The sequence below is a fragment of the Amblyomma mixtum genome, chromosome 10 (genome assembly GCF_055824585.1).
Source record: "Amblyomma mixtum isolate Tamu chromosome 10, ASM5582458v1, whole genome shotgun sequence".
In the NCBI taxonomy this organism is placed as follows: domain Eukaryota; kingdom Metazoa; phylum Arthropoda; class Arachnida; order Ixodida; family Ixodidae; genus Amblyomma; species Amblyomma mixtum.
This window is the reverse complement of record NC_143021.1, coordinates 19,909,304-19,932,270: the sequence shown is the minus strand read 5'-3', so window position 1 is coordinate 19,932,270 and position 22,967 is coordinate 19,909,304. Positions and strand designations below refer to the sequence as shown.

Below are 22,967 nucleotides of genomic sequence, written 5' to 3'. Positions count from 1 at the left end.
TACAACTCTTCTTTTAGTACACCCCGAACATGGGTCCTGGTTACATTTCGCCGCTTAACACTGCTCGATTCAACTTAGTGGCGGGAAATATCTTCGATTTTAAGCTGCTTCCTGCGCCTACAGCATAAAATTGTTGCTGTCAGTAAACGGTCAACAGTGAGCTCAATAATAGAAAATGCGAACAGTACAGAACTTGGTGAAAGTATATTTATTCAATTCATGCCTATGTTTCTTAAGGGATAGCTATGCATCCTCCTCATTTTTTATACCGTGCTTTCGCGTTTTGTTGCCCGCTCTTTTTGTAGAAATGCGTCAGTGCTCGTTTCCTCTTCGCCCTGGAGTCGTACCTGAACAGGAGAAGAGTGCTCAAAAAGGTGTCATTTTTGCTAAAAAAAGGTAAATACTAAGCAATATGGAACACTGTAGATAACTGCTGGATAATATTTTTGCCTTTGTCACCTTTTCAGGCCACAACATTACGTTTACAAACTTTCTACGGCACACTCTTCAACGTCAAAACACTATATGCACAGTACTAAAATCACCATTTTGGGGCCCCGCAATCACTGAGCGTGAATTTTGATTGACTGCCTTTTGTGAACTCAGCTGCGCAGAGGAAATGTTTGATTTAATGGTCCAAGATGATTTCACTGATGGCCTTACAAGCGTTTTGAGCACACACGCAAGATTACCAGCACTGTGCAAAGTGTCATTCCTGTCCAAAAAGAACAACACCCAAAGGTCGCAGGCCAGCGCCAGGTCAGACGTTCCCTGATATTTTGGCTCCCTTAAAGCGAAAAAATATGGACATAGTCGGCCCGATGCCCACGACGACTTGTAGAAACAAGTTCATACAAGTATTGGCAGACCACGTTTCGAAACGCGTTAGCGGCGGTAATCCAAGATACAAAGAAAACACAGTCGCGCAAGCGTTTGTGCAACAGTCCGTGCACAACGTCGACCTGAGAGGCAACTCTTAAGAGTCAGAGGAACCACCTTCGCCTAGCATCTAATGAGAGTATGCAAGCTGCTTGAGATAAATGAGATGCAGAACGCGCCAACCATCCTGATTGCAACGTGGCCGTGGAGCGACAAAACCAACCCGTGACCGAGTTCCTGTCGCATTTTCTCTTGGGCGACCAGCGTGACTAGGATTTGAAGCCCCCACGCCATGTTCAAATATGATCTGTATAATTAGTCGTCTTTAGTCTATTTAGTCACAGGCACATATTTAGTCCAGTCTCGAGTAAAGATAGTGGCTTGGATGCTTAATTTCATGCCTTATCTGAGCAAGTTCAGTGATGCTCTGTGATATGCGAGTTGTGCCTGCCGGGCGTGGTGTTGTGCGAAAATGCTATGTTGAGGGAAAGAGTGCTTTCGGGTCGATCGCACTGCTGCAGGCTACTGAAAGCAGCTTTAATATATGGGCATCAAATGTTCGGAGAAAATTTTTCGAAGGGTGAGCGAATATGACTGCGCGCTGCGTTCCTCCGGAGGGCCGCTATATCCGTCGACTTCTTCCCTTTGTGGGAGCCCAAACGCATTTGAACAGATTTTATGCCGCCGGGAATATCGGAGTGTCGGGGGCCAAGGCTCATTGTAGGTTTGAAGATTGACAGCCTGGCCATCACCTTCATAAGCATTCAACTGGTCACGCAACCCCCCATCCTCCCAGCAAGAGTGACAGTGGCGCCGTACGAGGAATAAAAGGACCGAGGCGGTGGGCAAATGAGGGGAAGACGAGGAATGCGCCAGTCGCCGGCGCTGAGAGGATAGCGAAGGAGACGCTCTAGCCTGTAAAGAAGTAGAGGCCGAATGGACTGGAAAAATTAATCAAGAAAAAGCCAGAGTTTGGTGAGGAGCAAGGCCCGAGACACCGCTAACAGTCGGTCTTCCGGCGACCGAAGCGACGAAGCCTTTGGTGACAACACAAGCCTGATCGAACGAACACGGTCGATTCCACTGCCCCTTCGTTCGTTTCGACGAAGATTCCGCCACCAATACAGCAGCATTTAAGCTTGGGCACCCCAGTCTCTGCATCATCTTCTTCATAACAGCCTTACTACGCCCAGTGCAGGGCAAAGGCCTCTCCCATGTCTCTCCTATTAACCCTGTCCTTGGCCAGCTGTGGCTACCGTATCCCCGCAAACTCATCTCCGTACCCCCGCCATCTCACTCGCACACCTAACCTACTGCCGCCCCCTGCTGCGCTTGCCTTCTCTTAGAATCTACCCTGTTACCTTTAAGGACTAGCGGTTATCTTACCTTCGCACTCCATGCCCTGCCAAAGCCCATTTCTTGCTACTTATTATATCAATATTATATCATTAACCCCCGTTTGCTGCCTCAGCCACACAGCCCACCTCCGGTCTCTTGATATTACACCATGTAATTCTTGAATAGATTTGTGTTCTTCTAACTGACTCAAACCGTCTTCCTTTGGTCTCCGTCTCGTGTGGACCCGCGCAGTATGTGTGGTAGTCGCATTGTCCTGGTCAATAGTTTGAAGAGGGCGCCCATGCACAAACCTTCTTTCCGAGCTAACCACTCTGAGTCTGAGCGAATTACAAAGGCAGCTCTGGTGGGCTGGCGACTCTCTCAGAGTTCCCACTCCACTGCTCACCTGGAGCAGGTTCACAGGTAACAGCTTTCCCTCATTTACATATTTATTCGACCAAGCCTTACTTTTCAATTGCGACGTACTGTGACTACACTAGTTTTGTTTGGAATCATGCTAGCGGCTTTTGCAGTGACAGCCAGAATGATACAGAGCACGGTTCGACGTTATATTTCTCTTCCATTGCGTAGACGTAATATGTTGGTTTGCTGCACTGATACGTAGATAAGTATTTGTGCAATTAATAACCACTGCTGAGTCTCCTTGTTTAGGCACGAGAGCAGTTTGATCACTGAGGCGTGCTTCATAGTATTTTGTCTGCGACCATTTTGCCGTCATTAAAGCGGGGTACCAACCTTATCCCTTTTCTCTTCATGTAGGACGGCAAGCTTCAGACACGGTCGAACAAGGCTGCTGTTCGGGTGTGCGGTATCCGCCGCCGGATTTCTGTGCTCTCCTGGAAAATCAACAGCCGCTTTAAGAATGAAACAAATCGATGGACATCAAACTCACGAGTCCAGCATGAATGGGGGAAAAATACAAAGCCGACGCTCATTATGCGGTGAATGTAGAAAAACGAGAAATAGCATGAAAGCTTCCTTTGCATATAAATCTCCAAGGCCCCCTTGAAACGGAAGTTAATTGGCCCTATTGCAATCCCTAGCTCTTCTATTCAAAGCCACCCGGGCAGAGCAAGGGGTTCTCATTACAGGCACCGATCAGGTAATAAAGCGCACTTTGTCGCCGCGCTGCCCAAGTGCACTGCTGGCACAGAATTATTCAGTGGCGCTGACGTGCGCTGTTGTGACATGAATAATTGCCGGTGGCTATTTCTTTAAAAGCAAGATGTCACCCTCTATTGTGTCTAAGATGGCAACTAGAGATTGCAGAGAGCAAAGCAGTAGGAAAATCGCGAAACTAAATCTCATGTCAATGCTCTTTCATTCGATCAGTTGGTATCCTGCGCTGATTACGAGCACTGGCGATACCGCAGGTTAGACACAGACAGAACAACCTCATTTATAAGGGCATGTCCAAGTTCTAAGGCAATGGAATTTCGACTCGTCTACCAGAACATCGCGGACGAAAGAAATGGACTGATATTGAGGGATATTCCTATCACGATGCTTTCGCATGGTCAGTGGTGCCATAGTAAAGGAGACATCGTCATCAAATGAATTCACCGCTAGGTTGTGATTGTGTGTTATACAATACGCACTTGAATGGCTACTGGGTAGTGACCATCAGATGCGTTCATCAGGAGTGTTGAATGCAGCGATGTTGATGTAACGATATACTATTTAAGAATTTGTTTTTATTTTGCAGCACGCCACCAGTGTGCTCACGGAAAACCTCATGAAACAAACTGTTCGACACCTTTTCACTCTGTCGCATAGAGTTATCAATTGAGATCAATCTGAATATACCAGTATATCTAGTGAATTCAGTAAGAAATGGCGAGAATAGCAGAATCTAATTTGCATAGAAAGGTGGTTTTGTAAAAGAAGTGAAATAAACAGTAGAAAAAAGTATAAGCGTAGAACCTGGGTCCTTGATGTAAAATCTTTCAGCTGGACACAACATGCAAGTCTTGAGAGTGTTGGTAGCAGACAAATGATGCTTTTCTATACTACAACTGCACAACGATTATTCTACATACCAGTTGCTAAAGTAATTATAATTCCCAATATGACTGTAGCGCAGGTGGCAAACGAGCAGCTCCAGAACGGAGATGGGAGAAAGGTGGCAGTATCATCTGTAGACCTGGAGAAAAAAAGGAGTTGAAGTACTTCAAAAAGTAAACCTGCCTTCACTGTCATTTTCCTTTTCTTATTGCGACGAGACATCGAGGATGACCATTAAACCTCTAGAATTCATACTGACATTCCTTAAAACGCCTATATTCGCTGATGGAAAGTAAGTCAACGGTGAGTGTTGTCTCCTGCTGTCGTTTCAAAATGCAGTAGCAAATTACCATGCAATTCCCAAGCTTTCGGCTGTGAAAAAATACAGCCAATGGAAGGGAAGGGTAGGCAAGAAATGGAAAAGAAACATCGTCTCTGCGTCCTTTCGAATAGGCTGAAAGGTGCTGATAAATTTTCTTTCTTAAATCTATGTAGAAGCATCCTACACAAAAATGAATATTCCCTAGCCCAAAAATTATAGTCACAAGTAGCGCCAACTAATATAAGACATTTAGGTTCAATTTTGCGCAACTAAAATAAATATTCATGATAATAAGGGAAATTAAAAAATTAGAAAGTGCATTTCGCTTCTGAAAATCGATGCTTTTAAATGCACGATCGCTTGCCGCACTGTTTAAGGAGTCAAAAGCTTTCGCATATGTTCTCACTTAGTGTTCAAAAGGGTCGTGATGTTGTCTTTAGGCAGAAAATTCGTGCTGTTTGGCGGGCAGTAGTCAATCGTGAAGGCCATGCTTGGTGGTCTAGCTCCATTTTGAATTCTCAGCCAAATGAGCAATATCTGGCTGCCGAGCACCAGTAAGGTTGATATTCCAGCACCCTGCGATGAGTGAAACAAAGACACGAGGCTTCACAAGAAACAGGGTTAATTTCTGCTTTTTAATTACTACTGCTTGTTTTTCGCTGCTGTCATATTTTAGGAAAATTTGCAGCATGACAGACGTATTTACGGCACGAAAGCATGATTGGCGTGCCTCTATTTATGCATGAAAGTTGCAATCATGCAGGTCATCTGAAGAAGTCTAAGTGTGGCTTTTTTCAGTGATTAGTAAGTGATTTTTTACGAACAACCGTTTATTCGTTCTCCTTATCTGTGACGTAAGGGGTAGTTCACATATGATGTGGTCGCATAGAGGAACTTTGTTAGATATCAGCATACCAGCTTGCATACCAGGTGTTACGTTTCGCCTTCGTCATGAAAAAAAATCGGCGTGGTTGCAGCGGAATGCCGACGAGTCACGAAAGGCACGCGGGGTCAACGCCTGGATTAGCCACGGAAGAGGTGTCAGTAATCTACACTGCAACTGGCCAGCCCAGCTCTGCACTGCACCCTCCTCTACAGAAAAAAGTTAGCTGCCACGGTCGGCAGTACTTGACATTCCAAGGGGCCCGGGTGTCAGCCGGGTCCAGTCATCAAGTTTGACAGCAGTGTCTGTCTTCCAGGAAGAAGTTATCAGCGAGCGTTTCCCCTACACCGCGCGGACTTGCACGTAGCCTGGACCCTGCACGTGCGACCACATGAAAAGCGCGGGAACGCTGCTCATGAACATTCCAGCGTCTGCGCGACGCAGATGGCATCCTTCTCTCTCTCCCCACATGTGACGGGGGCGTGTTCCCTAATGAAAGGGTGTGTGATGGGTGCCACAGTGGACTTTTCTGGACACTCCTTCGTCGGCAGGCCCGGCCCCATCTACGGAGTCCAGGGAAAGGAAACGCTATAAAACTTGGCACCGAGTACGGCCGAGTAGCTCCTGACCATCGAGTTAATCGTCATGTAGCTTCTCGTCATCAAGCTCCTTGTTATCCACTCTCTTACTGAGATGTTCTCTCAGTTGCTGTTTGTATATAATGTAAATTTACCTGCATAAAGTTCTTCTTCTCGTCTTTCCCGTAACCTCGTCTCCGACCTCCTTCATCCCCTCTTCCGGCCTGACCATGCTACTTGAACGCAACAACTGGTGGCAGCGGTGGGATGCTGCTACCACGACTTGTAACAACTGGTTGCCAGCGGTGGGATCGAGTCAACGGACGCCAGCGGAGAGACGTGGTCAACGTTATGCTGAGCAGGAGATCGGCAAGCCGGGAGCAGTGCAATATCCCTTTGTGGTTGCCTGCAGCGGAACGACTGCGCTGGATTCTTGGCTGTGGGGTTTGGTGAGTGCGGGGCTTTCTTCTACTAAGTTTTGCCAGGCTTTTGTTAGGGTCACAAACAGAGCTGGTAATTGGGTTGTCGTTGCTGCTGGGTTAGTTGCAGCAAGACAATAGCGGGAAGTAGAGAAATTAGCATTCGGAACAGCCATCGATTTGAAATCCTTGCGCAAACCGAAATTACTCGAGCTTGCAAAGGAGTTGTTTCTGGATGTCTCAGACAAACTCAGCAAACCAGAACTGCTAAAGGATATTCTTGAGTTGGAGGCTGAGGACGGCGGGCTTGCGGAATGCCTTGAGACCATTGAGGACAGGGAAATGGCAAAGAAAAAAAAGGCCGAACTTGAGAGCGAAATGGCAAAGAAAAAGGAGGAGGAACTTAAGAGGGAAAAAGAACGTAAAGAAAAACGAGAACGGGAGGAACTTGAACGTAGAGAAAAACGAGAGAAAGAGCAGCAGGAGCGACAACGGGAAATCATGCATAAATTTAACGCGACCAGAAGTATAAGAACGCGATCTCGCTTAAGTGTTCTCAAAAAAGGCGAACATTTTAGAACTTTTCTAGAAAAATTTGAGCCAATTTGCATGGAGGAGCAGCTAGACCAGGGTTAATGGCCAATTGTGTTGATGGGATTCCTCCCGTATGAACCCAGAAACGTATTGGCGCGGTTGTCTGACGAGGATGCCCACAACTACGCGATAGCTAAAGGTGCGCTTTTCCAGCACTTTAGACTATCCGCAGAGGTCGAATTCACGAGCCAAATTGGCAATGGTCAGCTACTTCGCGATAGTGTCAGGGACAGAATTGGGCGCTCAGCTCAGTCGCCGGATGACACGGCTGCTGCTCAGAAGTGGCGGCATAGGACAGCTTTGATCCAGGAAAGGAAGACCACTTCGGCAGCGAGGACCGATGAGTTCGGTCGAAAAGCTAGCGAAAGGTGCAAATCCGCAAGCCTCAAGGGCTCAAGGGATAGTTTTGTCACTAATGCTAGGGAAGAGGAAAGGTGCAAAGCGGGGGTCGTGGGCCCAGAAGAGCATGCACTTTCCGGGAAGGACGTGGATTTCTGCGGTCAAGGGGTTAGTACCGTGGAGAAAAATGCCGAAGGTTTCAGTCACCAGGGAAAAGTAGTCCTTGGGTCATTTGAGGAAGGTCACCACAGGAATTTAGTGAAGGCCGATTTTAATGGGAACCAAGAGCAAACTGTGAGTTGCAGGAACCCCATCGACAACAAAGCCGAGCGACCTGCTTTGTTAGCGAGCACTGTCAGTGCTAATAAAGAAGCGACCATCTCTAACCCTGAGGCAGAAGCTATTTTTACAAGTGAGGTTGATGTTTTCGCTCAGGAAGAGACTAGTGAGCTCGCGGGCCAGAGCAGTGAAGGAATAAAAGGAGACCCTCCTTTGATGCGGCTCGCAAACAATGGTGGCCAAGCGTAGGAGACAAAGCTTTGCTGTGAAGAGGGTGACCGCGATTCACCTGAGTTCGCGGCTGAAACCCCTGGCCAAAATGCAACGTTAGCCATCGAGTGTGGTTCAGATCAAGTTGCAGGCCAGGGAGTTAGGGTCGCAGAGTCGATTAGCAAGCTTCGGGAGAGCAAGTTGTTGTGCCCAGCAGTAAGTAAAGGGCAGTCAGGACACTTAAGTACTACGACGCGCCGACTCATCGAAAGAGCGAGCCGATAGTTCAAATTCTGGTGGAAAAGGCGGCTCGCTGCTGAGTCGAAAAGCAGATGATAAAAGTGAGGGCACCGCGAAAAAGGGAGGTGCGCACAGCAGAGCAGCTAGGGCTGTTTCCGGAAAGCGGCCGCGCGCAAGGAGAACCAAGTCAAGGGCACTCCGCAGAGAAAGGACAAGGGACGGGCCCAAAACGTCGTAAGGGTGAATGCCGGTCAACAACGTAAACGTCCGAGACTTTCATCGCGGCACCCCAGATGCGATAAGCGCCGTAGGAAGGCCAAGCTGACTAGGCGCGTTTAGACAAAACGAAAGGCATCTGCCCCATTGTGGCAAAACTGCGGAAGTTGTTGCAGAACGAGTAAAACTCGCAGCGGTCCAGAGAGAAGCAATCACCGCTGCATCACGAGGGAACGCAGCATAACGCGCTCCACTCAAAAAAAGAAACGAGGGAGATTCCAGAATCGAGAGAGTACACGCAGGCATTTCTTTCGTGCACGACTGCCACCCCCTCGTATTCAACTGTTCAAGTGCAGCTCGGACGTTGCAGACGCGCGGCCGGGGTGCGAAACAAATCGTTGTTGCATGGCGTGTGGAGCTCTCAGGTGTCAACGCGCAGTTAGGCCTTTCAAATTTTGTCGATTGTCGGCTTCTGAAGCCACTGTTGGTCTGCGACCGCGCAGGGCGCGGCTCAATAATAGGCAACCCCTTCGAGTCGCGACGTGGGCCGTTAGCAGCAGATTCTAAGAATGAGTCAATGCTGTTTGCTTTTTTTTGCTGCAGAAGAAGAGAGTTTCGAGCACGTAGTTTTTAAATGCTCTTTGTTAGTTTTCGCAGCAGTGATATAGCGTTTCTTTGATGCAAAGGGTTTTGCACCATGCACTTGGGGTAGCGTCCGCTGACACGCGGAAGTGCTAGCAAGATGGGCCATTGTGGGTCACTAGCATAAGCGCCTGGAGTTGCTTTGTTTTTTTTGGCATTAGGGAAATTAATGTGACTTTGGCTCCGATGTTGAGTGAATCTTTACAGGGTTATGCAAGGTAACGGCAGTATGCTGCCATGCAGAATGAAGGGGAATCAAGCGCGTTCGTAAATGTTGTGATCATTACGAATCAAACTACGTAACAAAAAGGGGAGTCTCAAAGGTAATGCCGATAGCTTAAGCCGAGGTCCCTAGCGCAAGAATAGGCATCAAAGGTGCTGCTTACTGGTGTTTTTTTTCCTGATGTAGGCTTTTGAACATATTGTTTTTTGTTTCAAAGTGAGACGGGTTTTGTCGTGTAATGTGCAGATTTGTGGACGCTTTATAAGTGCTGTTGGACTACTCCCAAGGATTAAATGACTAAGAGGGAAAGAGCCTGGCATTGCTTAGTGGGGACTGTTTCGTGCTTGCTGAGTGAGCGGTTGGGTTTTCGGCATAGTTCTAACGCTAGCGGAGAACGAATCACTCCGACGTCACTTTGCAGTGCCCTTTGTGAATCTCAACGGGCAAAGAAAGCCTCCGGGGTGCGCTGGACTCAAGAAGCGCCGAGAGACGACCAACTCCGGTTAAGAGCAGCCTCGAGCGACATCCCTCCGGACAGCGGATGCTGTCCCCTGTCCATCGGGATCTCCTTCTCCCGGCGGGGCAGTCTGTTACGTTTCGCCTTTGTCGTGAGGAAAAATCGGCGCGGTTGCAGCGGAATGCCGACGAGTCACGAAAGGCACGCGGGGTCAACGCCTGGATTAGCCACGGAAGCGGTGTCAGTAATCCACCCCGCAACTGGCCAGCCCAGCTCTGCAGTGCGTCCTCCTCTACAGAAAGAAGTTAGCTGCCACGGTCGGCAGTACTTGACATTCCAAGGGGCCCGGGTGTCAGCTGGGGCCAGTCATCAAGTTTGACAGCAGCGTCCGTCTTCCAGGAAGAAGCGAGCGTTTCCCCTACACCGCGCGGACTTGCACGTAGCCTGGACCCTGCACGTGCGACCACATGAAAAGCGCGGGAACGCTGCTCGTGAACATTCCAGCGTCTGCGCGACGCAGATGGCATCCTTCTCTCTCTCCCCACATGTGACGGGGGCGTGTTCCCTAATGAAAGGGTGTGTGATGGGTGCCACAGTGGACTTTTCTGGACACTCCTTCGTCGGCAGGCCCGGCCCCCATCTACGGAGTCCAGGGAAAGGAAACGCTATAAAACTCGGCACCGAGTACGGCCGAGTAGCTCCTGACCATCGAGTTCATCGTCATGTAGCTTCTCGTCATCAAGATCCTTGTTATCGAGACTCCCTTACTGAGAGGTTCTCTCGGTTGCTGTTTGTATATAAGGTAAATTTACCTGTATAAAGTTCTTCTTCTTGGCTTTCCCGTAACCTCGTCTCCGACCTCCCTCATCCCCTCTCCGACCTGACCATGCTACTTGAGTCGCAACAACTGGTGGCAGCGGTGGGATGCTGCTACCACGACTCGCAACAACTGGTGACAGCGGTAGGATGCTGCTACCACGACTCGTAACACAGGCGAGGAACATTGAAGAACATTTGGGCGCAACTCTAGTTGTCAAGCTGAAGAAAAGCTAAACGAATATAAACAAAGCTAAACAAGGGTAAAACATGCTAGTCCACATAAGTCGCATTTAACCTAGGTAAATGGGGAGGCAGTGTTTTCGGCGGATCACGGCTTCAACCTTTTCAGATCCTTAATACAGGCATGGTACTGGTAATAATTATATTCGACTTCAAGAATTACTTACATTTCTACGTTTTTAGAAGACATGCTTGGACTCAGATAGGTTGTGCTTTTAGGGTCTTCGGCAGTTACAAAATTAGAAAGCCTAATCTACTGTGCAAGCTTTGTTTCCTTTGCGGCAGGCAGCGATCTCCAGTCAGCAACAATGCAGACTTTTGTTTGCTACAAAATTACTAGAAAAGGCTCAGCGTATTGAACTTAATTCAAAGTTCGCAATTTATGTCGTAGTATACATCCTTGAGAGGGGACACAGCAGAAAAAAGTACCCTATGCAGCTTGGAGGCCTATTGCGCCCACAGTTCCGGCAGTAAGCACAGCACGAAAACACACGAACAAGGCATACACAAAAAATACAGTACGACGAAGCAAATTAAACGCGCAGTATACTTATCATGAAATCACAGATTTTTAAAACCGGTGAAGAAGACAAAGTGCAGAAATTGGTGATTTTTTAGGGGTGCTTTTCACTAAACGTTTTCGCTCCGAGGACATTAAGGACTATTGTTAATTTGTATGATATTGACTGAGCATAATAATTAGTGCGAAAAAAGGTAATGACCAAGAACTAGTAGGAGTATAACAGATCATATGAAGCATCTTAAGTTGTTATACATGTATAACAGCCGAAAGGTACACAGGCGCGTAGGCTTCATATCACCAAAACTGACAACAAGATTATCTGTATGCGAGTGCCATAGCACCTAAGCTATCAGCCTTATTCCGCATTTTTGTGCGAGAACTATTTTTTCGATGTTTTTTAGTAGGTTCAGCATATTGAAACAGTATGCAGCTCGGATATCAGAAAACTGTTGTTAACCTTAATACTTTTTTCATTTGGGTTACACCAGGGAGAAAAGGCAACAGCCGACTTTGTGAATTAAATATTGATGACGAGGAAATGTTGTAGTTTCGAGAAGAACGATATTTTGAGTAAACAAACTTGCAAAGGCCGTGTTGTTCTTTTCACATTGGCGGAATAAACTATTTTCATGAGCTGCAACCGACATTTTGAACAGCTGACTGTAAATTTGCGTCTCCTATATTTTATTTCTTTTGCAACATTCCTTACCGTCACACTGAGGAATATATTATGAGTGAGACGGGCGGCTTTGCGTTTGACCGGTTCCGAATGCGCTTGCTTAGGTGACGACATTCGCAGGAATATTAGCATTTTATGCCGTTCACTACCTAACACTTCACAAGAAATAACAACGTTCTAGCTTAGTTGAATTGTGATGTGTTTATCCGTGCCGTTTATTTGCACCCGAGCGGATCATGGGAACACTTGCTACATACCTTGCAATGCACAAACGGGAACGCAACCGCCAGTAGCACCAACCCCAGTAATGGGCCGGCAGCAGCGCTATGCACCATTATCATGGCCTGCAGGGAGGGCGGGGGGAGGGGGGGGGGGGCGGAGTGGGAAAACGTTACCTTGTTGTTGCAAGCATTGCTGTTGCTTGCTGTTCCAGCAATTCTAGCAACCTTCATTCCAGCTGTAAACTCATCCAGCCCGGCATTTCTAAACATCAGAGCAAGCACTAAAACCATCATTGTTACTTTAAACCCTTAATACCACCACCATGTCGTGTTTCGGTTGCTGCCAGAAAGGAGAACAAAAGGAGTGAAAATTGCAAAACTTTTCATGAGACAAGAGCAATAATCGGATACATTAAATAAACACACACTTTAGCACAAAATGCTCCGTCGGTTGGGCAGCATAACATAGAAACATGTGGTGCCCGGAATTTCAACCTTAAATGAAATTGCCTACGACATTTGACAGTCAGGACCAGCAAAATATTCGTTTTTTATGACTGCGCATTTCGGAAATAGAGGAAGCTAAAAACCTGAACGTCGCGTTTTCTTCTTGTAATGATCTACCCACTTTCCCATACATTGGGAATCATTTGCTTCTTTTTACAAGCAATTTCCTCAATATTCCCATTTCAAGTTTTATTCCACTTAATTTACGGACACCCTGATAACTTTTCTTGACAAGTCGGGAAGTCTGTGTGTGTGTGTGTCTGTGTCTGTGTGTGTCTGTGTCTGTGTTGTGCAACCGTCGCCTCCGGACATTGGACCCTGGACTGCGCCTCCGTCTTCCGTGTAATGTAGCGCGTCGTGAAGCAACACTACTGTGTCGTCTATGGCTCGGTGTTGCCTTCACGAATAAGTATGCTTTCCGGATCGCGATGGCCGACAGCCCTTCTTGTGTGAACTGCGCCTGTGATGAGACAATCACCCATATCTTGTGTGAGTGCCTTGCTTTTGTAGCCGAAAGACATAAGCTGCGATGTGCTCTGGACCGCCTGGACCCTCGCCCTTTCACAGAGGCCAAGATCTTCGGTCCGTGGCCACAACAGTCAACTGCCATCAAGACTTACAAGGCACTCTTTCGCTTTTTGAGAGCGACTGCCTTGATTGACAGACTGTGATTATTTCGCTTTACTTCTCTCTTTCCTCTTTAATTCCCCACATTCCCTTCCCCTGTGCAGGGTAGCCAACCGGAATCCTTTCTGGTTAACATACCTGCCTTTCCCTCTCTCTCTCTCTCTCTCTCTCTCTCTATCTCTTCTCATATGGACTTAAATGCAGATGGCACAAAATAATTCTTTGCATGATTAGTCCATGCCACATTTGCTTTATGATCGCAGCCTCATATGTCGTGCTAAGAACCATGAGTTACATGACCTTCTAATAAGTTATAGTGCAGACACAGACCACATAAAATACGAAACAAGACCACTTTCTTTGTGTTTGTGTCTGTGTGTGTGTCTTTGTGTGTGTGTGTGTGCGCGCGCGCGTGTGTGTGAGTGTGTAAGAGTGTGTGAGAGTGCGCGCGCGCGTGTGTGTGAGTATGTAAGAGTGTGGGAGAGTGTGCGCGCACGCGGGTGTGAGAGTGTGCGTGGACGCGTGTGTGAGAGTGTGTAAGAGTGTATGAGAGTGTGTGAGAGCGTGTGCGCGTGTGAGAGCGTGTGCGCGTGTGTGTGTCTGTGTGTCTGTGTCTGTCTGTGTGTCTGTCTGTGTGTCTGTGTCTGTCTGTGTGTCTGTCTGTGTGTCTGTCTGTCTGTGTGTCTGTGTGTGTGTCTGTCTGTGTGTCTGTGTGTGCGCGCGTGTGCGCGCGTGTGCGCGCGAGCGTGTGCGCGCGAGCGTGTGCGAGCGTGTGCGTGCGAGCGTGCGCGAGCGTGCGCGTGCGAGCGTGCGCGAGCGTGCACGTGCGAGCGTGCGCGCGCGCGCGTGTGTGCGTGTGTGCGTGTGTGCGTGTGTGCGTGTGTGCGTGTGTGTGTGTGTGTGCGTGTGTGTGTGCGTGCGTGCACGTGCACGTGCGTGTATGCATGCGTCGTCTTTCGAGTGGTCCTTGAGAGCTAATAGTTTTTACGAGATCGATATGAACCAACACGGCAAAAATGAAGTTTTAGTGCGTTTATTGGAGAGCCATTTTTATAGCATTCCTTCATCCGACTATGAATCTGCTAGGTAAACAAGCTGAATCATGTTCAGCAACTTTATGCCTACTCATATGATAACTGCTGCCGGGCGCTTAATGGAAACTATCTCACCTTTGTAATTGATCCCATGTAGACACAGAGGCAGCTGTACATAGTCATTATTCCGCCGACGAGGAAGGCTTCAGAAAAACAGTTGTGATGGGAAGAAAGAATTAATAAAATATGTGCATTAATAAATATGTGCATTTCCAGCTTTCCACATATTTTAAGGTGTTTTTCTGCAGGCATGCACGGATAAATTGAAGACTGTCAGTAGGTAGAAACAATATACCAGAAAAGAAAGCGGCATGCGCACATACCCACTGCTTTCGTTGTAAATTGTGCGTGAGAGCCAATATTCTTGTAGCGTGGCTCTAAGATATCCACATAGAGCACGGCAGCGAGGGAGTTTATAATCGACGATACAGAGCTGCCAAAAACGCAAAATTAGGCATGTTTCAACTCTCCGCATGTGCTCGCAACTCCAGAGAGCAAATGTGAACGAGAAAGGCTTTGAAATGAGTTTATGGGTTTATGGGCGTTTAACGTCCCAAAGCGACTCAGGTTATGAGGGACGCCGTTGCGAAGGAGTCTGGAAATTTCAACCACCTAGGGTTCATTAACGTGAACTGATATCGCACAGTACAGGGGCCTCTAAAATTTTTCCTCAATCGAAATTTGACCGCCACGGCCGGGATCGAGCACGCGTCTTTCGGATGAGCAGCCGAGTGCTATAACCACTGAGCCACCGTGGTGGTTTGGACATGAAAAAAGCTCCTCAGTCAAGAAACCTAAAGGTTAATTAGTTTTATTGCTCTGGTCGCAATCCCACTTAGGCACCTCAGTTGGCGTAGTCGTGGAGCTTCCAAACGCTTACTCTCTTCTTAAATAACGTTATTTGCGTCCTGTGATAAAAGAAATAATGAACAAAAATTGGCGGCTGAGCTGAATACTAAAAGCAAAAACTAGATGTAGAAGAGAGATTGGCGACTCCACCTGGTGAACAAAAATTTCCATCGGAAAAAGTTGCCTTAACATCGGCGCAGGGGTAAGGGCGTCTGCTCGAATCAACCTCAATGAGTAAACTGCGAACACCTTCAATGCCCCAACATTTACATCCCGTATACATTAGTGATTCGCCCACACTCTTCAATATAGCCATCCTAAATCTCGCAAAGGACTTCGGTAAGCTAGATGAAATCCTAGTTGCGATTTACGGAGGTGACATTGTCGCGCGGTGTACTCGGGGATCACTGGTTAAAACATCATCTACAAAAGCAAGCATATAGTGTTATAAACAAGCGCGTCCGGATGTGTGGCATGGAGTCCTCAGTAGAAAATTTGGAGATCATTAATACTAGCAGACTAAAGAGAGGTGGGGCAAGGGAAGGCCGGTAGTCAGAATTTACCCCAACATAATTCTTGAAAAACCAATAGTCAGAATCTAAGGAATGTGTAAGATATTCAATAAACGATGCGGAGACACCATCAACCTCATAAAGAACTTAGCACATGTTTCGAGCATGACTGGTGGAATCACTCACAGAAGGACGGGTGTGGAGGAAAAATAAATCCTAAGACTTGTGGACAGTCTCATTATCAGGAGAATTGCATACGCATAGCCCTACCATCAAATCGACATGACAGAGACGGCAAAAATACGCACCCTGATTAGGTCCATCTAAAAACAGGCGTCAGACTGCCGAACAGCACACCAACAAAATTGGCAGCGGCTTAGCTCAGCTATGCAAGGATATGCGTAGCGAGAGGTACCCCGGCCTCAAGTCCATGTAGCACAGTCATTCACACACGTCACACGCAAAGCGAAACGGATTGTTCGTCAAGTCCGCTTCAAACGCGCACGTGGCACTGGAACTTTCAGTCAATCTGATCATGTGGTCAGTCACGCGCCGTCCCTTCCGGTCCTCTTCTCCTTCGGTAATATCCATCTCACCCCAGCCTTCCAGTAGGGCCAGCGCACGCCGCTGATTCCGCTCGACGTCCTGGCGTCTGCGCTTGGCGATGCGCTCTTCTTTCTACTGCGGTGTCTCCGCATCCCTCTTGGCCCTGCGCCGCTCGTTACTCCATGTCTGGACGGCTAACTGCCAGGCTACAACCTCGGGATCCGAGGATTCGAGTTTGTCCCTTCTCCTACGCCACATGGCGTCGGCCTCGCTCTCCTTGGCCGCCATGACAGTGTGCTCTTCCTCGGTCGGAGGCGAGCGGCGCGGCGCCCGGCGCACAAGCTGCGGCTTTGACGTCACTCGGCTCCTCGCGCATGCGCATAAGTGGCGACGAAGGCCTACAGCGAAACGGCGAGACTGCAGGTAATGTAGCTCTCGCTACAAAAATATCATGGCCCTTAGGGCAAGTAACACCCTCCAGGTGATCACAGTAGCTGTTCTGAATCCCAAAATAAAAGATTTAGATCTAGTAAATCTGGACTAAAATTGCTGAGCCGGCTGTCATGCAGAACGACCCACTAAGAGGAAACCAACCACGAGGAGGAAACAAATGAGATACGTAGGAAGCTACTCAAAGCAGCACCCACACCTAAACTCATGGATCTCATCATATACAAGGGAATAAGAGAGAGAGCTGGGTACTATGAGAGAAGGTCCAGATTCGACAATTTGGCAAGATGCACAGTTAGAACCACAAATATATTTAAAACATCCACAGCTATCTGCGTTGAGAGAAACAGTAAAATAAGGGACTAACAATCACGAAAACACAACCCGGGAGTGAGAGGAAGTGCCACTCGAAATGGCGAACAGAGCGAGCCACAGAACCAAAACGCACACCAAAATGTGCACTGATTCTGCACCAAGCATTTGCCGCCAAGCAAAGAAAATCATAAAAGACTGCCGAAAGCATACACAGTGCGCGCATCCAATACCCATGACAGACAACGATGTCGGTACTCTGGCATGAAGAGGTCACGACCAATCTGCACGCGGACGAAGCCACCCGAGCACTCTCCCTCTAGGAGGTCAACGCCCAGTATGCGGAAGTCCTTACCCCCCTTCATATGACTTACCCTAAACTAACAAGTAAATACAGAGCGTTCAGGAGATCCCACCCTCCCTCAGAAAGAAGCCTAGACACGACCACGGGAACCACATGAAAAATATTACAAACAAGCACGTACACGAACCTGCACATACAGATTAATGTGCACCCATCCAATTTAAAAAAATAGAAACGTCAGTGGAGCGGCAATAAAACCACCGAGCTGATATAACATGGGCCTGCGACCGACAAACAAAACTCCCAGACCCCACACCCGAACCGACATCCGAGAAGATGCTGGCCAGCGATGACCATGGCGCCCAGGCTAATCTAGCAGGCGGCTAGCAATTTCCAGAGGAGCCCTGAAAAAGGGGCCACCCACCGACGACTTTTACTTAACCAATAAGAAATTTTCTCTCTCTCTCTCTGCTGAACCATCGACGTCATACTATAAGTTTTGCAATTGGGTTTTTTTTTTTACCGATATTGAATACAGGTTCTGAATAACAATAAATCTGGATCTATGGTTACGACTTGAGAAATTTACATAGTGGAAAGCAAATTTTGTTAGCCAATATGTTTCGCATATGAAATACTTCTCTGGAGGCTCATTGCATATGGCACTCGGCTGCTGACCCGAAAGACGCTGCATAGATCCCGGCCGCGGCGGTCGCATCTCGATGCCGGCCAAATGACAGAGGCCCGCGTACTATGCGATGTCACTACACGTTAAAGAACTCCAGGAGGTCAAAATTTCCGGAAGCCTTCACTACGACGTCTCTGGTTGCCTGAGTCGCTTTGGGACGTTAAGCCCTCATAACCCATAAACCAATAAATACCTGTCCGTTCATTGCATGAAAGTTAGTTAATGAAAAATGCCAGCAATCACCTTGTTGCAGCGGTCACTACCGCAGACAGGAAGAGACCAGTGAACCCTGGGAATTCCGTTAGGTACTTTTTGACGTAAAAGGGCAGAATCTGTCGAAAGGGAGAAGAATACTTAGCATCCGGTGGGAAAATCACCCTCATTCCGACAGGGCTGCACAGCCTCTGCTTTAGCAGTCAAGTAGTGAAACAAAATCACTATTGAAAAGGTCATCCAGATATATCTGTCTTTTTCCCACTGTAATGAAAAGTTTAGAGAAAAACTTGCCTGATCGCGGCTAATTATGGCACCGGCTAGCTTGGGGTCGCAGCCTCGAAACCAAAGTACCAGAGCAAAGACCATGGCTAGTTCAACAGCGTAGACAGCAAGAAGAAGCAAGGATCCCGTGAAAATTGTCCTGCGAATAATTATCAGAAATGAACATTCGGGCACTTAAAGGGCAACTCCGGCGATTTTTCGATGTTCATCGATCGAAATGAAATCTTAACTTCGTATTCTTTATGCTAGTCTGATATCTCATGTAAAATTTCGCACCTGAAAGCGGCGTAGTTTTTTCACAAGCGAATTTTGAAGACAAGCGCTCCTCGACGCGAGAGGCACCCAATGATCGAGCATCTTCTACAGGCCACCTTGTACTGTGACGTCACTGGTGTGTCGGCGTGTCAAGCTGGTCGGGCGCGCGCTGGCTTTGGCAGTGCAGGGGAAAACTGAAAATTGGTTTTGAGGAAAGTAAATGACGCAGTAACGGACACCTGAACCGCGACGTAAGGAAGAAGTGAAAGGAGAAAGGAAAAAAGAGGTGCCGTAGGGGAGGTATCGGGAATTATTTCGGCCACCTGTGCAATTTCGAGCCATCTCAACGTGTCTGATGTGATGTGCACGCCCCAGTGATGGGTCACGGCAACTTCTGTTGTGCGGAGGGGTGCACATATTCTTCGTCTCTGACAACGGGCGTGATCTACCATAGGCTTCCTAGAGATAAGAACCTTCGCGACAAGTGGGTGAGAGCTGTCTGCCGCGTCAGCTGGTCTCCGAGGAAGCATTCCCGCTTGCGCTCGGAACATTTCGCGCCAGATAGTTATGAAGGCAGCGTGCACTTCAGAGAGAGCTTTGGACTCGCTAAGGCTTCGTTCAACCGGCGCTTGAAGGCATATTCTGTGCCAGCGTTATTCGAGTACAACCGCCCATCGCAGCGGCCGGCTCAACGAAGCGCGGCCGTCAAGAGTCAGCGGTATATTGGATTTTAGAACTGTATCTGGCGTGAACTTCCTTCTAAAAGCTCGCCGTCCATACAAAGCTTAGCAAAGAGAGAACTGTTGGTGATGCATGCCCCTGTAAGGACGTTGTGGACCGCAGCAACATTCCGGCAGCAGATTCTTTCATCGGGCTGGGTCGGCCGGAACTCGCCACATGAACAGCTGGCAGCGGGAGCATAGCATTAACTTTTGTTCTGACGATTGTGTCACAAGTGCATACACGAGAAAATGACTCAAGTAATTACTTCTCTGAGTTAAGACCATCTCCAAGCTATAGGTGACGCGGCCTGTGGTGTGACTCGGCTGGCTCGCGCGGCCGTGGATCATACATGAAAGGCGACTCGCCCAGTCTAAAATCGCTGAATGAGTCGTCTTCTAAAGACTCGGGCGTCTCGGAAAAGCTGTTCTCCGCGCTTTCAGTCATGTCGACAGCGCGGCTCAGGGTAGTTGCGATATCTTCGGCGACTTCACAGCGCGGCGAACACGCCAGTGACGTCACAGTCAATACCGCACGAAGGTTTCTCCCCGGTTTCAGTTTTGCGGTTTCGGTTTCGAGTTGTGCGTTTTTTGGTGTTTAAAAATTATTTTGGGGCTGCTTTTGAAAACTTTGTATCGTACACATTACATGAGGTTCTTAGGAACACAAAACAGCCATTAACTTAAAATGGCTGAAAAATCGCCGGAGTTGCCCTTTAAAGCGGCAGTTATAGCTCACGCAATTATTCCCTTCACGCTCTTTCTCTCCAGTTCCCTGCAGTTTGAGGGACGCTGCAATTACCTTTGGTGCTATTGCTGAATCACACTGTCATTCCCAAGCCACCGCTCGTACGCTACTCTTTATTTGCGCAATGAAAGTCGAAGTTTTACAAAAGCTTTTGCTCTCTAACTTCGTTACCACCACTTGAACCGTGAGGTAACTAGAATTCGAAAGTTGCCACGCAGTTGTAGAACGGTGTTACTTTCGTTCATTATTGTTACGGTGCAGAGTCGCCAGGCGAAGACGGCGCTGTTTTGAAGCTGGGCAGTTGACGACGACGAGGACATTGCAGCTAATGTTTAGGGTGACTTCGTTTGGCGTGCGTTCTGACCGCGGCCTGTCGCGCCTGCTGCTTAGCTAACCACCCATAATAATATAGTTTGCTCATTCTCCCAAGAAGCTTTTGGGTTTCGGGCGAATGTTCGAATGGTTTGTTATTCAGGAGGTGCATATATTTAAAATTCATTTGTTTATTTTCTGTCACTTGATAAAAGCGGCTACAGGTCCGAGTTATAATTTTTGTGTTCGCAAAGGGCTGACACCGGCGTAAACATGAAATAGACTTGAAATACTTTCCACAAACAAAACAACATGAAGGGCAGAAGAAAAAAAGATGCGCGCAAGCTGCAACCGAACTGAAGAAAAACCCGAATAAAAGCAATCTGCTTTACTTCAAGTAAAGACTGACACCAAGTGAGCGTGTTGTTGGTTTTTTTTTCGGAATAATGCATTCACTCCTTTGTGCTCAAAATCTTACCGTAGAGGACGCTACCACGCTAAAGAAGACTGTGCTTGGACGTTATGCGCAGATTCTCACTTGACCCATTTCAGGAAAAGAAACATCATTTTCAGTGAATTAGAGATGACGTTTTTTAGAACGGCTTTTCAAATGAAATGTAACGAAACACGGACAGGAGTAATTTATTCCTTCAAAACGCCCTTTCAAAACAACACTTGGGGTTACTGGAATATGAAAAGCATATTTTCAATAAGCCTTCAAGTGCAATTTCACAGTCAAACTAGCTAGCACCTCAAATCGGCACTCACATTATTTAGTTTTATTTGAATGATCTATTAAGCGAGTTCTGCAGTGTTTAGAATTGAGAAAATTTTATTGCGCTGGAGCGATATGCGGCAAGAGAAATGAAGTGAAATCGCTGAGCTTTTCTTGTATTTTGGGCACATTGCTTAGGCTTTCAATACTCGTATATCTGCGCTGCTTCGTTCAGTGCACGGACCTTTCTTCAAGTGACTCGCAGCGAAACTAATAAGAAAGGCGTAAGTTTTCTGCAAGGTTTCCAAGCAATGGAAATGTGTGTATTGAGCACTCAATTGCACCCACGCTCACCGATCTCATTTAGCACGCCGCGACAAGGAATCGCTTGAATATCTCACACCATCAGCGCTACGACAAAAGGAAACAAGGAGCAGCTCGAAAGACTAAAATGCAGGGAGCCGGGCACCACAAGCGCTGGGCAGCAACTAGCTATATTTGCACAAAAAAAGAACATAAATGGCAGGCTGAGGGAGCCACACCGTCTGCAGCAAAACAACTAGGAGACAGTGGAGACAAGCAAAAAAAAACAGAGCTATTAAGATGCGGCCTAAAATACTTTGGAATTCTGTTTTCCGCATTGTCTTTACTAACTCTCCCCGCTATATAACAAGCGCACAGAGCATAAACCCTTTTGGGTATGCTAGTTGCTGAGAACGGGATCATTGATGGAGTTATTTTTTTCGTTCAAATTACAAAAGTATTCAAATAGTTTCCAGCCTGCGTGCTAAACCTGCGTAATACACGTGTCTGGTTGTAACGTGACAAGCACGCTGGCTTTGAAAACATGTCATGTTGAAAAGCGGCTTGCAGGCTGGCTGAGAGCGAGAGAACCGGCAAGCCGGTTTTCAACCTGACACGTTTTTGAAGGCAGCTGCTTGTCACGGTTCAGCCAGACACGTGTACGACGCAGGTTGAGCACGCGCGTAAGCCGGAGAGTAAACGAATGATTCTGTTCTTTAAGCGAAAAACAACTCTGTCGTGGATGTTATGGGCGAGTGTAGCGTTTTTTGTTATTCTTACTGCCCCGGTACAAGCGTGATCAAAAATACGAAGAGTGGAGCGTGCAGTGCAGTGCTCTTCGTATTTCTGTTTATCGTGACAGTGATTTCAACGCCGACAGTGGTCAACCAAACTGCCTCCGCCATTCAGGGCGTTCATTGCTACGCAGTGCTCTCGTTAGAGCCGTCGCAGCTTCGCCGAATAGAATTCTGAAACAAGGACTCCAACTAGTGGTTTCATACTCAGTTTCATCACTAAGCATTTTAAAAGCAACAACAGCTCTCGCAGGCAGTCATTACTAGAGCGCCAAATACGGGCGTGATACAACGTTCCACAAGAAAGCGGAATGATATATTGCCTTACTGGCCTTTTTGTGCTAGAAGGCCTCCGCTTCGGGTAATTCACTAGGTGGATCATGCGTGGCAACTTGACCGAGTCTGGAGATGCAGTAAAAAGGAGGCGGGCGAACGGTTCCTGAGAGACATGCTCGATGTTGGTTTGGTGTAGGAGCCAACGTCGAAGTTATATGAATAGTTACGAACTGCGTCACGATGAAAGAAGCTATGGCACCGACAGAAAGGAAATGAGAAGCATCTACGTGACAGCATGGGCAGGAAATGAGCTTTCCTGCGGGGCAAGGGCC

General features: G+C 47.6%; 1 protein-coding gene across 1 annotated transcript in view; it reads right to left on the bottom strand.

The window, feature by feature from the left end:
- Positions 1–269: 269 nt before the first annotated feature.
- LOC149325292 (sodium-coupled monocarboxylate transporter 1-like) overlaps positions 270–22,967 on the bottom strand; it is an 81,556-nt gene continuing 58,858 nt past the window's right edge. Inside the window, exons 7-14 of the mRNA XM_089562605.1 lie at positions 18,523–18,652; positions 18,259–18,347; positions 14,678–14,787; positions 14,430–14,497; positions 12,163–12,249; positions 4,971–5,140; positions 2,974–3,074; positions 270–347 (exon numbers count right to left, since the gene is read on the bottom strand). Of these exons, the coding sequence (XP_089418731.1) occupies positions 2,990–3,074; positions 4,971–5,140; positions 12,163–12,249; positions 14,430–14,497; positions 14,678–14,787; positions 18,259–18,347; positions 18,523–18,652 (739 nt within the window). The 3' untranslated portion in view covers positions 270–347; positions 2,974–2,989. The remainder of the gene's footprint in view (positions 348–2,973; positions 3,075–4,970; positions 5,141–12,162; positions 12,250–14,429; positions 14,498–14,677; positions 14,788–18,258; positions 18,348–18,522; positions 18,653–22,967) is intronic.